Source organism: Pipra filicauda, unplaced genomic scaffold, assembly GCF_003945595.2.
Source record: "Pipra filicauda isolate LSUMZ 115617 unplaced genomic scaffold, ASM394559v2 scaffold133_size2016399_pilon, whole genome shotgun sequence".
In the NCBI taxonomy this organism is placed as follows: Eukaryota; Metazoa; Chordata; class Aves; order Passeriformes; family Pipridae; genus Pipra; species Pipra filicauda.
Window position 1 is genome coordinate 407,265 of NW_024103807.1, and position 16,258 is coordinate 423,522.

Sequence of the window (16,258 nt, forward strand, 5' to 3'; positions counted from 1 at the left end):
CTTCAGGTGTTTATTTCGCCAAACTCTTTTATGAAGCTTTCCGAAAGCTCTATATGCCTTTGCTAACCTGTTGTCTATCTCTCCATCAATCTTACCATCCGAGGAGATGAGGCTACCTAGGTAATTAAACTGCTGGACTGATTTGAGCTCTGATTCGCCAATGGTGATATGGAGATGAAGGAGGACTTCCTGAGGTGCAGGTTGATGGAGAACTTCAGTCTTCTTTAAGCTGACTTCCAGCCCAAAAAGCTCAGCAGCATCTGCAAAGCAGGATGTTAAACGCTGCAGGGCTGCTTCTGTGTGTTCAACAAGGGTGGTGTCATCAGCATAAAGCAGCTCCCGGACAAGATGGTTTAAGGTCTTAGTGTGGGCCTTCAGTCACCTTAGGTTGAAAGGAACATGAGTAGTGTGAGAGCAAATAATATGACCCTAGTGATAGATCTCTGTCTTAGCAGGTTGCTTGTAGTGGGAATAAATACATTTTACTGAGCTGAAAATTAGCTGTTTTAAATCAGGAAAATAAATCCCATGCCCAGAAAGTGATCTTTCTGTCAGTGTTGCCAGGAGATCCCCACAATGTGGTGCTGGGGTTTCCACTTGCAGAGCTGTTTGTATTTTTATGTCACACCCTGCTGACCTCTCAGCTGCAAAACTTTCCAGTAGTAGAACATCCTTGGACTACTGGCACATGCCCCCATGCACATTAGGTATCCATGTTTCTGTCCTTAGAATCTCAATTCCGCTTGTCTGAGAGGAGAGAAGCAAGGAAATCTGTTATCTACTAAAAAGGAAGGCAGTGTTTTGGGGAAGTAGATAGGCAGAGGAACCCTGCCATATTCTAGATGTTCCTGAGAACAAGGAAGGAAGCCCTGGGATGTGAAGTGATGGTGGGGAGTCACAAAGTCCTTGTTTCCATCACTAGACAAAGATATTTCTGCCCAGGAGAGTCTGTGTTACCCTTACTGGCAGATACCCCTTCAGGCTGGATATGCACTGTTGTCATCCCTTCCCCAGCAAGAAATTGACCCACTGGCTTAGTGCTCCCTGGATGTCCATGCTCATTGTTCTGTATCTCTGGAAATTTGCACACCATTGCTTATAATTCCATGCTTTCCAGTCTGGCTGTGTTGATGGCTCTCTCTGAAGGTCATTCTGGCTTCTTCATAGTTGTCATTCTGATACAAGGTGGGGCACAGGAGAGAAGTTTGTGCTTCACACCTGCCTTGTCACCTTGCCCTCAGGTACGTCATCATCTCCCGGGAGGAGAGGGAGCAGAACCTGATGGCCTTTCAGCACAGCGAGAGGATTTACTTCCGTGCCTGCCGTGACATCCACCCTGGGGAGAGGCTGCGGGTGTGGTACAGTGAGGATTACATGAAGCGGTTGCATAGTATGTCCCAGGAGACTATCAACAGAAATTTCACAAGTGGTGAGTCCCTTCCGTTTCCATCCTCTCTCCTGATCCCCTTGGGCTGCCCCACTTGTTGGCCCAAGTGTAGTGGGTGAAGTAGGTGATGCACAGGCTGTGTGATGAGAGATGCACTTCTAGAAGCAGAGCATCTCTGGGTGAGAGCCTCCAGCTCTGCCTGGCATGGATGGATGGGTGTACAAGAAGAATAAGATAACCATTGTCATCGAGATCATGAAAGAAAGATTTTTGCTATGGTGTGTCATGTCATGTGTTGTGTTGTGTCATGTCATGTGTGTGCTACAAAGGCCTAATGCAACACCCAGGGATCACAGAGCACCCTTGTCACAAGACTTTCTGGCCTGAAGATTGCCAAGCTGGTGATCCTACAGACAGCTTTAGGTTTTTCCTCTGAACATGCTGCACCCTCTGGCTCCTATGAGCAGCCTGTTTGAGGGAGCTCCAGCTGGTTTCATGGGCCTATGAAAGATATTTCCTTGGTGTGTTTGTATGTCCATTTTCCTCGTTTAATTTATCTCCTCTTTCTTCAGAAAGATAATTTGGGATCAGCGCGACATCAGCTAGAGACTCCTTAGTCTCACAACCTTAGAGTGTATGTACAACATACAGGAGGCTTTGTAATTATCAGACTGATTCTTCCTTGGATAGAAATTGTTATCTTATCTAAAGAGTAGCAGTGTTGGAACAAACCCAGCAGTCCTTTGGGCCAGCATATTGTCAGCAATACAGGAAGCTTTAGAGGAAAGCAGAAATTCTTAATGCATCTGTTCATCTATACAATGCTGATACCTGAAGTTAATTAGGAGCATTTCTTTCTAGGCTAGATGCAGAATGGCAGGGCCTCAGAGGGGCAGCCACACTAAATATAACTTTGTAATTAAGATTCCCGTGTATATTATTACACAGCTGCTGTTGCTGCCTTGACTTGGTAAAAGGTGTCTCCTCTTCAGTCATGGGGTGGACAAGATGTCCTGAAAAAGCTTGTTATCTCTATCACCTTAGGATTATTATGCACTTGCAGTGTTACATCTTGGTGGCTGTACTTGGGCAATTCCCACTTCTGAATGAACATCGTTATGAATTTGCTTTTTTATATTAATGAACATCACTGAGTAGGTACAGCTTCAGTGATTTTGCTGCAATAACATGCACACATTAGTCATCCAAATGGCTTAGTACTTTCTGAAAGTACAGCAAGACAGTCTGTGCCCTTGGACCAGCTGCTGTAGAGGGGCACCAAGGCAATGAGCTATTGCCCTGCCATACAGACATGCCTTTAGTCGTGGTTTGTCATGGTGTGGTGGTTTGTGTGAGCTGAAATGGTAACTCACAGCCTGCTCTGTGCTACAAGTGCAGTGAGGATCTGCCTCTGGACTCGTCAGGACCTGCCATAGCCTAACACGTGCTCAGGTAGAAATCCATGTGGCTGTGGAGACCATTCCAGAAATGTCTTGTTGACCTCATCCTGCTACAAGCTGAGCTCAGCCTGTGTTCACAAGAGGGGCGCAGAGATGTTGTTAAAAGGGGGCATCACTTGGGCCATTTCTAGACTTGCAAGACATCAAAGCCTCAGCTGGGAGGGCACTGGGAGGTGGTCAGGAAGCAGCACAAAAATTTGTTGAGTTACTTTCTGTTTAAAAGATTTCAAATCCCCTGCAGATGAGCCTGTCAAATGAAGTGGCACACTTTATTAACTCACAGAAAAATGACATTGTTCCTGGGGTTCGTTTCTGTAGATAGTTTCTGACCCGCCTCATCATTAGAGCTGAGACCAGTATTATGAGGGATTGTCTTGTGATTTTTAGCTTTTCCATAGGGCTGAAGCACTCGGCTGGTTGGGGAAAAAATCACCAAGAAAGAAGAATTCGTTTTCTAAATCCCTACCTCTGACAATAGTTGTTATAGTCTGTAACAGGGAAAATACTTAAGACAGAGACTCAAAGCTTTGTCCATAGAAATTCTCATCAATGTGTTGAAAATGAGATCTGTTGTTATGGATTCACTAAAAGAGTGGCTGGGATTCCCAGCCAGCATCCAAACTAAGTGCAAAATCCCATCCATTCAGGCCAGCCCTTTTTACAGTGCCTTACTCTAACTGTTTCAAGTCTTGCATCTTTTCTGCATTCTTAGCATTGCTCTCCTTAGAGAGGGAATGGTAGCTTATGCTCCATAACTCTTATGAAAGCATGAATACACTTTAAAAGCAAACAAAACCAAAAATCAGCATAAAGCAGCGTCTTGTTTGGGAAGCCTTCAATGCTTGAAGTTATTTACAAGATAGAAGAATGATGGAAATTGAGCCAAACCTATCGTCTTTTGAATTTTCAGGTAAGGAAATCTGGCTATTCCCTTTATTTTAAGCAATTAATAATTTGTATGAGGTTGCTTTTATTTTTTTTTTCCTATTACTGAATGGCCATACTCTCAGACTCCACCGGGACAAGCTACATGTCCCATCCTTGGCGGGCATTCACCCGTTGTAGCTCTGTTGACAATGAGTACCTTAGGTTTTAAGAGTGCAAGTTATTTTTACTCCTTTACATTTGCATTTCTGGAGCAGCCTCCAAAGTGAATGAGAGTAAAGGGGCTTGCAAACTTTGTGCCATGGCGTGCACAGACGCTGGGGTTGTCATGAAATGGTGTAAATCTCTCACTGCACTGCTGTACACTTGATACCTTTTACCAAGTCAAAACAGGCACAGGACTTCCAGCCAGCCAAAATGGCGCTTAGGCTCTGGGTATTAGGTTCCACTATGATCAGTCATTCACCTCATAGTCCTCTTCCAGCACAGGTTGGTTACACCTTTAGGTTAAACAAACTGCCTGTAGTTTCTCTTCTCTTTAAAGTGTGTGGGTTCTACTCTGCTGTGGCTACCCAGGATTGTCTCTGTTTTTGCAGACATGCCCATTAGCAGGGCTTCTCCTCTTGCAAGCCTCAGTTTCCACTGAGTTGTGTTGGTTCCCTGGCTTGTAACACAACATGCAGACCTGCAGAGATCCAGTCTGCCTTTTTGTTCTTTTTTTGTTTGAGTTTTAGATTGAGGGATGTTGCTCGGTTCCCAGTGATAATCCCCACACCCCATTTTCCTTTCTAGGAGACAAAAAGTTACAGAGTGAAAAGTCAGAAAAGAACATAGAAAATCAAGAGGATGCAAGGGGGCCACTCCACTTCACCACCTTAAAGCAAGGGAAGAGCCCCTACAAGCGCAGCTGTGACGAGGGGGAATCCCACCCCCATACAAAGAAAAAAAAGATTGACCTCATCTTCAAAGACGTCCTGGAGGCTTCTTTGGAGTCTGCCAAGTTTGATGAGAACCAGTTAGCAACAAGTACACCACTTGCCATCAGAAAAGCATCTAAATACCAGGCTGAAGACATCTTTGAGCAGTGTGGCGGTGCCATGCAGCACAGCTCCCTGAGCCTCAGCAGAAACCAGAGCGAAGGGGAATGGAAGGTCCCCCACAGTTCCTCTTTCATCTCAGCCAAGGAGGTGGGCATCCTTGAAGATGAGGAAGAAGAGCCCCTGTCACTCAAAGCAGACAGCCCAACCGAGTTGTCACTGGTCTCTGCACAAGGCAACTCCCATGAAATCCCCAGCACATCCTTTTGCCCCAACTGCATCCGGTTGAAGAGGAAAATCCGGGAGCTACAGGCTGAGTTAGACATGCTGAGATCTGGGAAGTTACCTGAGCCACCCGTGTTACCGCCCCAGGTACCCGAGCTCCAAGAGTTCTCAGACCCCACAGGTAAGCCCTGCCGAGTTAGAGCATTCTCCAAACCCTGCCTAAGGAGAGTAGTGAGATGCCTGTGTGCTGTGTACCCATCTAAAGCATTTTGCTCTGAGTATTCAGGTGAACCTGTGGTTCCATGGAAGGTTCACTGTCAGGTTTTGTGACTGGGTGGGCCAGGAGCTGACGCTGTGGGTGCAGTGGAAAACACTGTCTGGGAAAGACTCTGTATGACAACTTGCTCTATTTGTTGCCATTGTAATTGATAATACACTGTCAATAAAAAAGACATTCCATTGCAGACAGTTTGTTTGCTGTATTTTTGATGCATTCTCTTTCAGCGGAAGCCCCTCCACAATACCTCACATGCTACCAAGAAAATCTGAATGACTCTGTGGTAACACTGAAATGTGCTCTCTTTGTGTATGAAATGATGTCCTGCTGTGTCCCTTGTTGGAAAGCCCTCTCTGTTTCCTCCACTGCCTTAACACAACCATGTGTCCCTTTCTGAAGATACATTTCCTTTCCTCCAGGAACATGCTGTCAAGCAGCCAGGAGTCTTCAGTAAAGGGAACATTTGGGTCAAACAGTGTATTGTTCAAGTGGCCAGGATGTAGTGTCCTTTCTTGCTGTTCGTTGTGGCATGTTGGAGACAAAGTTCATATGCAGAAATATTGACTTCTTTTCCTTTCTAAGCCATGATTCAAATTCTATCCATAATGTGTTGTGGGCAGGAGAGGGGAGGTTGTGTCCAGCTCACTGGGCAATGCTCTACTGTCACCAGTAGGATGCTTCTCTAGCTCAGCAACTTTGTAAATACCATATTTTTTTCCTTTTTTTTTATTTTTTTTTGTTACAGCTTCAGAAAGCATCATCTCAGTTCCCACCATCATGGAGGACGATGACCAAGAGGTGGATTCTGCTGATGAATCAGTTTCCAATGACATGATTGCTGCTACAGATGAGCCTTCCAAGATGTCTTCTGCGACAGGCCGGAGGATACGGCGGTTCAAGCAAGAGTGGCTTAAAAAGTTTTGGTTTCTGCGGTACTCCCCAACACTGAATGAAATGTGGTGCCATGTCTGTAGACAGTACACAGTGCAATCCTCTCGGACTTCAGCCTTCATCATTGGCTCAAAGCAGTTCAAGATACACACGATAAAGCTTCACAGCCAGAGCAACCTCCACAAGAAGTGCCTGCAGCTTTACAAGCTCAGGATGCACCCAGAGAAGACAGAAGAGATGTGCCGAAATATGACCCTGCTCTTCAATACAGCCTACCACTTGGCCCTAGAGGGCAGGCCCTACTATGACTTTCGGCCTCTGGCGGAACTACTGAGAAAGTGTGAACTCAAGGTGGTGGATCAGTACATGAATGAAGGAGACTGCCAAATCTTAATTCACCATATCGCCCGGGCTCTTCGAGAGGACCTGGTTGAACGCATCCGGCAGTCTCCCTTCCTCAGCATCATTCTGGATGGACAGAGCGATGATTTGCTTGCAGACACGGTTGCGGTCTATGTGCAGTACACGAGCAGCGATGGGCCTCCGGCAACTGAATTCCTGTCCCTTCAGGAGCTGGGCTTTTCTACAACAGACAGTTACCTCCAAGCATTAGACCGGGCTTTTTCCAGCCTGGGAATACGACTGCAGGATGAGAAGCCAACTGTTGGCTTGGGAGTTGATGGTGCTAACATTACTGCCAGTCTCAGAGCCAACTTGTTCATGACAATCAGAAAGACCTTGCCCTGGCTTCTCTGCCTGCCCTTTATGGTGCATAGACCCCACTTGGAAATTCTGGATGCCATCAGTGGGAAGGAACTACCGTGTTTGGAGGAGCTGGAAAATAATTTGAAGCAGCTGCTCAGTTTCTACCGTTATTCTCCCCGACTCATGTGCGAGTTGAGAGTCACTGCTGCCACTCTGTGTGAGGAAACTGAGTTCTTGGGGGACATTCGAGCAGTGAAGTGGATCATCGGGGAGCAGAATGTGCTTAATGCTCTAATCAAGGATTACCTTGAGGTTGTGGCCCATCTCAAAGATGTCAGTGGCCAGACCCAAAGGGCAGATGCTTCTGCCATTGCCTTGGCCCTCCTGCAGTTCCTGATGGACTACCAGTCAATTAAACTCATCTACTTCCTGCTGGATGTGATTGCTGTGCTTTCACGCCTTGCCTACGTCTTCCAAGGGGAGTACCTTCTTGTGTCGCAGGTGGATGATAAAATAGAGGAGGCCATCCAGGAGATCAGCCGGCTAGCAGACTCACCTGGGGAGTACTTGCAGGAGTTTGAGGAAAACTTCCGTGAAAGCTTTAATGGCATTGCTGTGAAAAACCTACGGGTGGCTGAAGCCAAATTCCAGTCGATCAGAGAAAAGATCTGCCAAAAGACCCAGGTGATCCTGGCCCAAAGGTTTGATTCCCGCAGCCGGACATTTGTGAAGGCCTGTCAGGTATTTGACCTTGCAGCTTGGCCCAGAAGCACTGATGAGCTCATGAGCTATGGGAAGGAGGATATGGTACAAATATTTGAACACCTGGAGACAGTCCCATCATTTTCCAGAGAGGTTTGCAGAGAGGGGATGGACACCCGAGGGAGTCTGCTGATGGAGTGGCGAGAACTCAAGGTGGATTATTATACCAAAAACGGTTTTAAAGACTTGCTTAGTCACATTTGTAAATACAAACAGAGATTTCCCCTCCTAAATAAAATAGTTCAGATCCTCAAAGTCCTTCCCACCTCTTCGGCCTGCTGTGAGAAGGGGCGCACTGCCCTGCAGAGAGTGCGCAAGAACAACCGCTCTCGGCTCACGCTGGAGCAGCTCAGTGATCTGTTGACAATTGCTGTTAACGGGCCACCCATTGCTAACTTTGATTGCAAAAGGGCACTAGATAGTTGGTTTGAGGAGAAGTCCGGTAATAGTTACGCGCTGTCAGCAGAAATGCTGAGCAGGATGTCATCTCTTGATCAGAAGCCGATGTTGCAGAGCATGGACCATGGCTCTGAGTTTTACCCTGATATTTAGGAAGGAATGCCTCAGATCAGAAAGCAGTTGAATAATTTTTTAATCTATACTCTAAACTTTGATATATTATATAAAATATATATATTATCTATATTAAGGAAAAACCCACACTGAAAATTTAAAAGTTAGACGATGTGCGTCTGATAGAAGCTAAGCAGAATTTTAAAGATTGAGACAATGTTTAGACATTTACTAGTGTCTCCAACCATGGCAGCTGCAATGTAGGTGGCAACATTTCATTCTTCAGAAGCATGTGCTGGGGCCATACTCTACATGTTCAAACTTAACAATCTATAAGCTACACAACGGGTCTTTGTCAGCCTCATCCTCCCGGTGGTTTCCTTTGTATGTGTGTTGTCGGTTTGTTGGGTTTTGGGGTTTGTTTTGTTTTGGGGTTGTTTGTTTTTTTGTTTTCCCCTCAGTTTTAATCTCTGCCTCTCCTTCCATTGTTCAGTCCAGTTATTGAGCCATTTGAGCCTTTTGTTGGCAACCATCACATTTCTGATTTCCGACAGAGCATCCCGTGTGTTTATGTTGCCCTAAGCTTCCCAGCTCCACCCAGTTCTCTTCAGTTGAATGGAAGCTTTTTTCGCTCAAGAGATTACTGGCAGGAGGGAAGATCTGAGGGCATGATTTTGGGTTTTTATTCTGACTTAGAAACAAATGCCTCCATTAAACTGTGATGCCCCTTTCTCAGTTCTCCCTACCTTTGGGCTGTAGAGTAATACTTGGCTTTCAGCTCTGTTTATGATAACCATAATACCAGTCTATTATACATATATTATAACATGATGTCATGTGCAGACTATAAAATAGCAAAATAGAGAAGGCAGGGGGAAATTTTTGCATTTATATTTTTATATTGTATGAGATAAATATATATATATATATATTCAACTATTCATTCAAAACCAGGGCTGCTGTGGAAGCTAGACAGCCAATGAGTCGAGAGCCATCTCTGGGTGGAGATTCAAAGGCTTAAAAAATTATATTCTAATTTACATTATTTATACTATGTCTTTATAATCCTAGATTGTTGTGGGGTTTTTGTTTTGTTTTGTTTTGTTTTGTTTGGAATGACTGAAAGAAAAACCTGCTGCGGTTTGGTGGCAGGAGCTATCAATGCAAGATTATCTTGGATTATATTCATGTGATGATGTCCTACAAAGGTTCACGTATTCTCTTGTGACCAAGGTAACATGTTCCACAGCGCAGCAGACTGATGACAGCAGGAAGAAGGGATGCTCCACTTCTTCCTGCGAAATCTTTCTTCCTTTCTTGAAGGAATGTGGAGTCCAGCTGAAATGTGAATGGGGGACTTGCACCTTCCATCACAAAGAGATTGTTCTGTGGGCTTGGGGCTCTTTTTTGTTTTATTCTTTTAAAGTAAACAAGCTCCAGGCATCCACACAATATCACTTCAGGTTAGAAAAGAAAAAAAAAAAGGAATAAAAAAAGCAACAACCAACCAAAAAAAAAAAAAGAAAAAACACAAACCACACAAACAAAAAAGGTGCAAAAACTCCACAGATGCTAGTGCCTTGCCCTGCTGATGTGGCATGGACAGCACCAACCTGACCAGACCATCATGGGAGTGAGACCTGTTGTCCAAAAGGTGTCCAAGCCAACATGTTCTCACTTCCCAGAGGGATGAGCTTTGTGCCAAGCTGTGTTGTTTGGAAACATGATGGTGGTATCAGCAACACTGAACCTTTCCTTTCTCCTGTTACCCCCCCTGCCCTTGGTCTTGGTGCTAAGATATCTCTAGAACCGTTGCTGCTAGATGATAGCTTTTCATTTATATAAAAATATATATATATATAATATTATTTTATTTTTTAAATGTTTTTGTTTGTTTTCAATGGAGATGTAGCATGTTTGGAACCGATCTCTCTCAGAGTCACTTTCACTGCCAGGGTTCACGCACTGTCTTCCCCAGGAAAACACACACTTCTACCTAGGTCTCACTCACCTCCTGCTAACCCCTTTGCCTTCAGTAGAACTTCACAGCCAGCACTGGGCAGAGGCATGCAGCCAAGCCACTACGGACTGGTTCAGCTTTCACATCCCACAGGAAGAGCTAGACTGGTGTTGATCAGGGTTTTGGAAGTGTTTGCCGCTGTCCCTATAGGACTGAGGAGGGACTGAGCCCACCCAAAGCACTAGTGGTGGCTCATCCTTGTGCTCAGACTCTGCCCCCTTTTCTGTAAAATGAGGCCTTTTGGTCAGACAGTCCCAGTGGAGTAGAGTAGACCCTGTGAATATAGCAGCGAGGGCTGGTCAGGCAGCGTACCCTCTGTAGCACTTATTCCCTCTGCCTTACCTCTGACAGCATGTGCAGCCTGAGGGTAGCTCGGGCAGGAGGGGGCACCTGCGCCAGCGCCATCCACCTTTTGCCAAAGTGCTGTCAAGGTTGTAGGCACTGAGTGCTTTTCCCTGTGGTCCTCATGGAAATGTCACAAGCTAGGTCAGGGCATCACACTGTCACAGCACAGGGACATCGATATGTAACACCTAGCAAGCAAAAAAATGGCTTTGTTTGCATTTTTTTCTGTTTTTCCCTATAAATGATGTGATAAAATTGACTCATTCATCCAGAGGAGTAAATATTAAACTGGAAACCCTCTGCCAGCTGTGCAGACTTGGATGGTTGTTTGCCTGATCATAAAGTAGGGATCTTTCTACACAAGTTACTTGTAGCTCTCCGGGCCTGGTAAATAGGCTCTGCTCAGGGTGCTGCCACTAAGCTCATGGAGCTGCTGCCTGTTGAGGAGACGGCAGGCTTCCTCCCTTTTTAAAATGTAAGGAGATGCAAAAAGGTAAAAAAAAAAAGATTGCTGCTCCATTAGTTTCCAACCTGGAGATGGGCAAGGTGAGCATAATCATAGAGTCCGTAGGAACTCCATTAGCTCTTTGTGGATGGAGTCGAAAAATCACCTGCCTTTCTGTTAGCAGCAGCAAAAGTTCCTTGGCACAGAACCCCATCAAAGTGCCTGGCCCACATGGAAGGAAGGGATACTTGAGGACAGACTCCAGACACTTTGGAGACAGGAGTGCTCTCCCAGGGCTTGTGCTGAACCACCTGAGGGGCCTGTTTACAACTCCTGATCTGAGCCTCCTAACTTTTGCCACTGGGGAGGAAATGGTGCCTTGCCTTCTCGGCAAGAGCTGCCAGAGGTCCTATTCTGAAATGATTCCTCCAATTTGTCACTCCTTTCCTTTGCTTCATTTGCAAATCCTGCTCTCATCAGTGATACCTTTCATCGGCAGCTGTTATTCCTAATGGCAGAGTGAAATGTACAGCAGGTGGGATTTTTTCTCCAGGCAGTCAGCTGACACAGGGAAAGTGCTTGTTTCTTTAGCAAATAACTTTGCTTACACCTGCAAGCAATGTCAGTAGGAAGCATGATTCCCTGCCACTGGATGTTGCAGATATTCATGATGGGAAAGGTCAGAGACCCCTTGCATTGGTGATGGGGAGAGACAAGAGGTTGGCAGAGCAGCTGGCCCAGCCCAGGCCAGCTCCTTCGACACAATTCCCTGTTACACCCCCATCAGAAAATAATCCTGGCCTTTATCCTAGGCTAATGCAGGTGCTTTGCAAGCTTTCCCTCCAGGATTACTTGCCTATCTCAGATCTCTAGCTCTTACTTTGATGGATAGTCTGTGGATGGAAATGTGCCAGCATAAGCAAGATAGGGAGGAGGGAGGAATACTGATGCAAAATGCCCCTGGCTTACCAGTACCCCCCCAGACTTTCCTGGGAGCAGGTGCATTTCTGTTCCCTGTTTGCCTAGGCCTGTCCTGGTGTCAGTGACACCAGGTGTCAGTGACACCAGGAGGCAGCAGCAGGCATAGGGAGCACACAGTGGAGCACAGGAGGAGGCCTCCTTGGCTTGGAGATCACCGTGCATCAGGTTTAATCGATGCCTTTCCTGCTGTGCTGAGCGAGTGAGAGGAAATTGTTTTGAATGTGTTGCTCACAGCATCTTGAACTTGTTTCGCTGCAAAGACAGAAGGGTTCAGTTTTTCTCAAATGAGCTCTTTATTCTCTTCTTCCCTCTGCATCTTAGCTATGGCATCTGACTGTGAATAATGCACACTTCTCCCGACCCTTGGGTTTGTATTTCTAGCCCATAGGATTTTTGGTTACCAATTTCCCTTCCCCACTTTTTGCTCAGGCTCCTTGCCTCTTTTACCCTGCTGTGAAGCAGAAATCCGTGAAGCACATTCAGACGTCCTTTTGCAGGGCTTGCCAGTGTCTGCAGGGGTCCGGGCCCTCCAGCCATGAGACTGACCTCAGCAGGGATAATCTTCACAAGAGACCAAAGCTCTTCCCATACCAGCAAAAGCACACAGGAGTTATGGTGGGTTGTGAGGGGACGCAGTGGGCAGGGTCCTGGTATGTCATCTGCCTTGGATCTTGAGCTGACTGCGGCAGTGTCCCCCATGCTGGTCACACTTTTGCTGATATGACTATTCAGACATGATTCAGGCTTGGTCCATCTCTTTCTCACAGCACAAACTCAACCAGGTAGCCCGTGGGGGTCTTTGGAGTCCCGCTCCTTTCTTATCTCATGAGGATTGCTGTTGTTTGTTTGACCAGTGTGTAAGACAGCCTAGACAGCCAGCTTGCGGATAAGCAGAAACAGCCTCTGCCTTTGCAGATTCCCCTCTCAGCCCTGTCAAAAGAGGTCTTAAAAGCAGAGAAATGGTACGTTGATCCCCCAGCCATTGTATACAATGCAGTAATGCCTATGCAATTCCTGTCTCCCTTGGAGACATGTATGATGTGTGTGCATGTAAGCTAGTGTATGTATACAGTACATATGCATATGGTCTATATATTGTATATACGCACATCCCAGTACATATACACACAGTAAAAAAGATTAAAATCACATGCTTATATATCTATAAATAAAATCCTATATATTTATATATTTCTATGTTTTCGATAGATATAAAGATATAATATAGAGATAGACTCAACCACCCTTGTGTAAGGCTGGCCCTGTGTTCTAGCACAAGGCATGTAACACTGAAGACTTTGGACTTTGAAATGGTTTTAGCCATAACTGAGGCCTACATTTACATGTACAGTACTCTATGGAGAGGGGCTTTACTGTGTTTGGGGCAAGGGGTTTCCTTGCTGGCATGTTACCCAAGTGATAAATAAGGTTTGTTTAATAGAAGAATGTCTTGGTAGGGAAAAATGCTCGAGTGTCCTTGTCTTCTCCCAAGTAAGCCTCTTGCTGAGGTCCTGTGTGTTCACACTTGGACAGATACATATCCCACCCTCATATACACTTTTGTCTCTCTGCATGGATGCATTTAACAACAGTGGGTGCTGGTGCTGGAAATGTGGCTTTCTGCTCTTCCGCCTGGTGTTTCTCAGTAGTTGCCGGCACACTGCTAGGGACACCCTGCACTGGCCAGTGCTCACACAACACGCAGTGAGAGCGTGGGTTAACCTGGGGGCGCGATCAGTGATACAGCCATGATGCCAGGATAAAGGCAGCAGGAGAGCAAAGGTGTTACTGAGTGGGGGGAAAGTTACTGCCTCACAGTCGGACATGGCAGGGATGGTATATGGAGCTGGAGCAATATGAATGAGAAGGAACCATGAATTTGGAGCAATATGGATGGGAGTGTGTGATCCCCACTGGGGAGGCACATTCAACTCTGTTGGGTCAGACTGACTGCTCCCTCAGGTCTCACAGCTACTCCTCAGCTGGTGAGCAGCCTGCCTGGCTGGGGTCCCAGGGAGGTTTTCTGGAGGAAAGAGATTGATGTGATTGTGTGGAAGACATGGTCGGTGATGCATGTGTGCCTTTGGGCCCCAACACACAGCATATGGACCTTGCCAGGCTGAAGCACCGAAGGGTGCAGGCCTCTTACCCTTCCCATGCAAAGAGTCACCTACTTTCCCATGACCAGCATTTCCATGCTGGGATGGGGGTGGATCCAAACAATGGATCAGCCTGGTGTCTCCCAATGCCTGTGGGATGGATAGCTGCCTCATCCCTCCATCCCTCCCTTCACACAGCTGCTCGTAGGCCACTGACCCTTCTGCATCCTGAAGCCTTTGGCTGACTCCGGAAAGGACCCACGAGGTGCCTCTGGCCAGTCTGGCAGCTGGTGGTTACTCAGTGAGCTGCTTCCCCACAAGGGTTGAAGGAGGAGGTTTGCCTTTGCAGCTCCATGCCAGGCCTGGCAACCACTGCACTCCTTGCCGTTTGTTTTATTTGTTGACTTCAGTCTGGAGGAGGGTGAGTTGTAATTCTGACGTCCGAATGACTTGTTACACTGGTATTGCCTGAGCAGACACTGTGCAAGCTCCCCCCAAGCCCTGTCACACACCTCAGTGCCCTCTCCCAGGCCTCTCTCCTCCACACAACTGGTAATCCACCTCAGCCGCCCCTGCCTGGCGGCAGCTCCCCACTCTGCCACAGCCCCTCAGCTGTGCAGCACCACGGGGATCTCCTCGACACCTGTTCCTCACAAACCTCAGAGACAGTTTTCTCACTCCTAGCCCCCTCCTCAGATGCCACTGACACTCATGTAAGCTCAGCCCGCGGCCTCGCCTCCCCACCGCCTGTGCTGGTGGTGCTGCCGCCCGGCGAGGGGCTCCCATGCACTGCACCTCATGTCAAATAAGCTCGCTGGGCTATGTGGGGGAACCATGTCTCATATGCTGTAATGTCCCAAATGCTACAGGAGGGCTACAGAGTTTTCTGCCAGTCATGGCATCCTCATAGACTCACCCGACAGTTAGCAAAAATGCATTTCTACTTCTAGAAAATGAGGCTTTATCTCAAACCTCTCTGTATCCACATCCAAGCACAGCCCTGCTGAACTGTTTCAAGCGATCTCTCACCCACCCACTCACCTACCACACACACATATGAATGAGAGAAAAATATCTAGACGTCTATTACTACATATGTATTAATATGTTAATATCACTCTTTTCGAGAACATTAAAATGTTATTACTTTACAGACTATGCTTTATAGTACCTGTGTGAAAGGACCTAGGACACTGGATACGAATAGAGCTATGTTGATATATCATAGTATGTACACGAGAACTTTCCTTTTGTCATATTATCCTTGTAATGTAAAATGATTGTTAATAAAAAAAAAATTAAATTTATCAAGTTGGCTTGCTAATTATTTAAATTGTTCTTGAAAGTTAATGTCGTTTTCCCAGACCAAGGTTGTCTAAGCTGATGCGGTCTCACTTCCCCAGCCCAGGATTGTAAGGAGCAGATCCAGTCCTAATTAACTGAGAAGGGTTAATTGCAGCCCTTTGAGGTGCTGGTAGTTCTCCCTCCTGAGTGACTGGCTTCCTCATATGCTGAGTGTCACTGCAGCCCCTCAACATCCTCACCTCAGTGATCAGGTCCAAAATATCCTGTGATGGAGCTGCATCATTTCACCATGGGCTGGGTTATGCTGGTACTGTGCCAAGGCTGCAGCCTGCAGAACAGGAGCTGACACCTTCCAGCAGCCCAAGGCTGCCCTGGGTCAGCACCAGTGCAGCTATGTCAGAACATGCTATTTTTGGGTAGGGGGGCAGAGTGAGTGCCCTTGAGGCTCTGTGCTCCCTTTCTAGTCAGGTACAGTGGCATTATTGTTGGCTTTGCTGTGGTGGGCTGTGCTTGTAATGCATGTTGACAAAACCTTGCATGTGTGCCTGGTTTGGTTTGAAGGATGGAGAGATTTTTCCTGAGCTCTACATGCTCCAAATCCAGGGGAAACTGGACTTTTTGTATCTTAAAATAAAGGGCTGGCTTAACTTTGGATTGTTCTTCTTTGACGTGAAGTTTGGCTTGAGGCTGGGTTCACAGTGGATTAGCTAAAAGTGCAACTTTTAAAACAGTTCAATGAAATAAGACTAATCTTGTACATGGAGAGTCTTACATCTGCTAAGTCAGTGTGGGTGAGAGAGACAACTTCTGAAACACGTATGTGTGTCCATGGATTAACACCGGGCTGAAAACATTGCCTCCTTGGGCTGAGCCTGGCTTCTACTGGGGATACGGCCCATGGCAAAGGCACCACAGGGATTA

General features: G+C 46.4%; 1 protein-coding gene across 4 annotated transcripts in view; it reads left to right on the forward strand.

The window, feature by feature from the left end:
• The window catches only part of PRDM11 (PR/SET domain 11), a 51,055-nt gene extending 35,716 nt beyond the window's left edge, over nt 1–15,339 (forward strand). For 3 of the 4 annotated variants that reach the window (XM_027719566.2, XM_027719564.2, XM_039378251.1), the window contains 3 exons: nt 1,242–1,429; nt 4,525–5,175; nt 6,017–15,339. In XM_027719566.2, coding sequence (XP_027575367.1) covers nt 1,242–1,429; nt 4,525–5,175; nt 6,017–8,181 — 3,004 coding nt within the window. In that variant the 3' untranslated portion in view covers nt 8,182–15,339. The remainder of the gene's footprint in view (nt 1–1,241; nt 1,430–4,524; nt 5,176–6,016) is intronic. The other variant, XM_027719567.2, reaches the window with a different exon arrangement.
• Nucleotides 15,340–16,258: the final 919 nt, after the last annotated feature.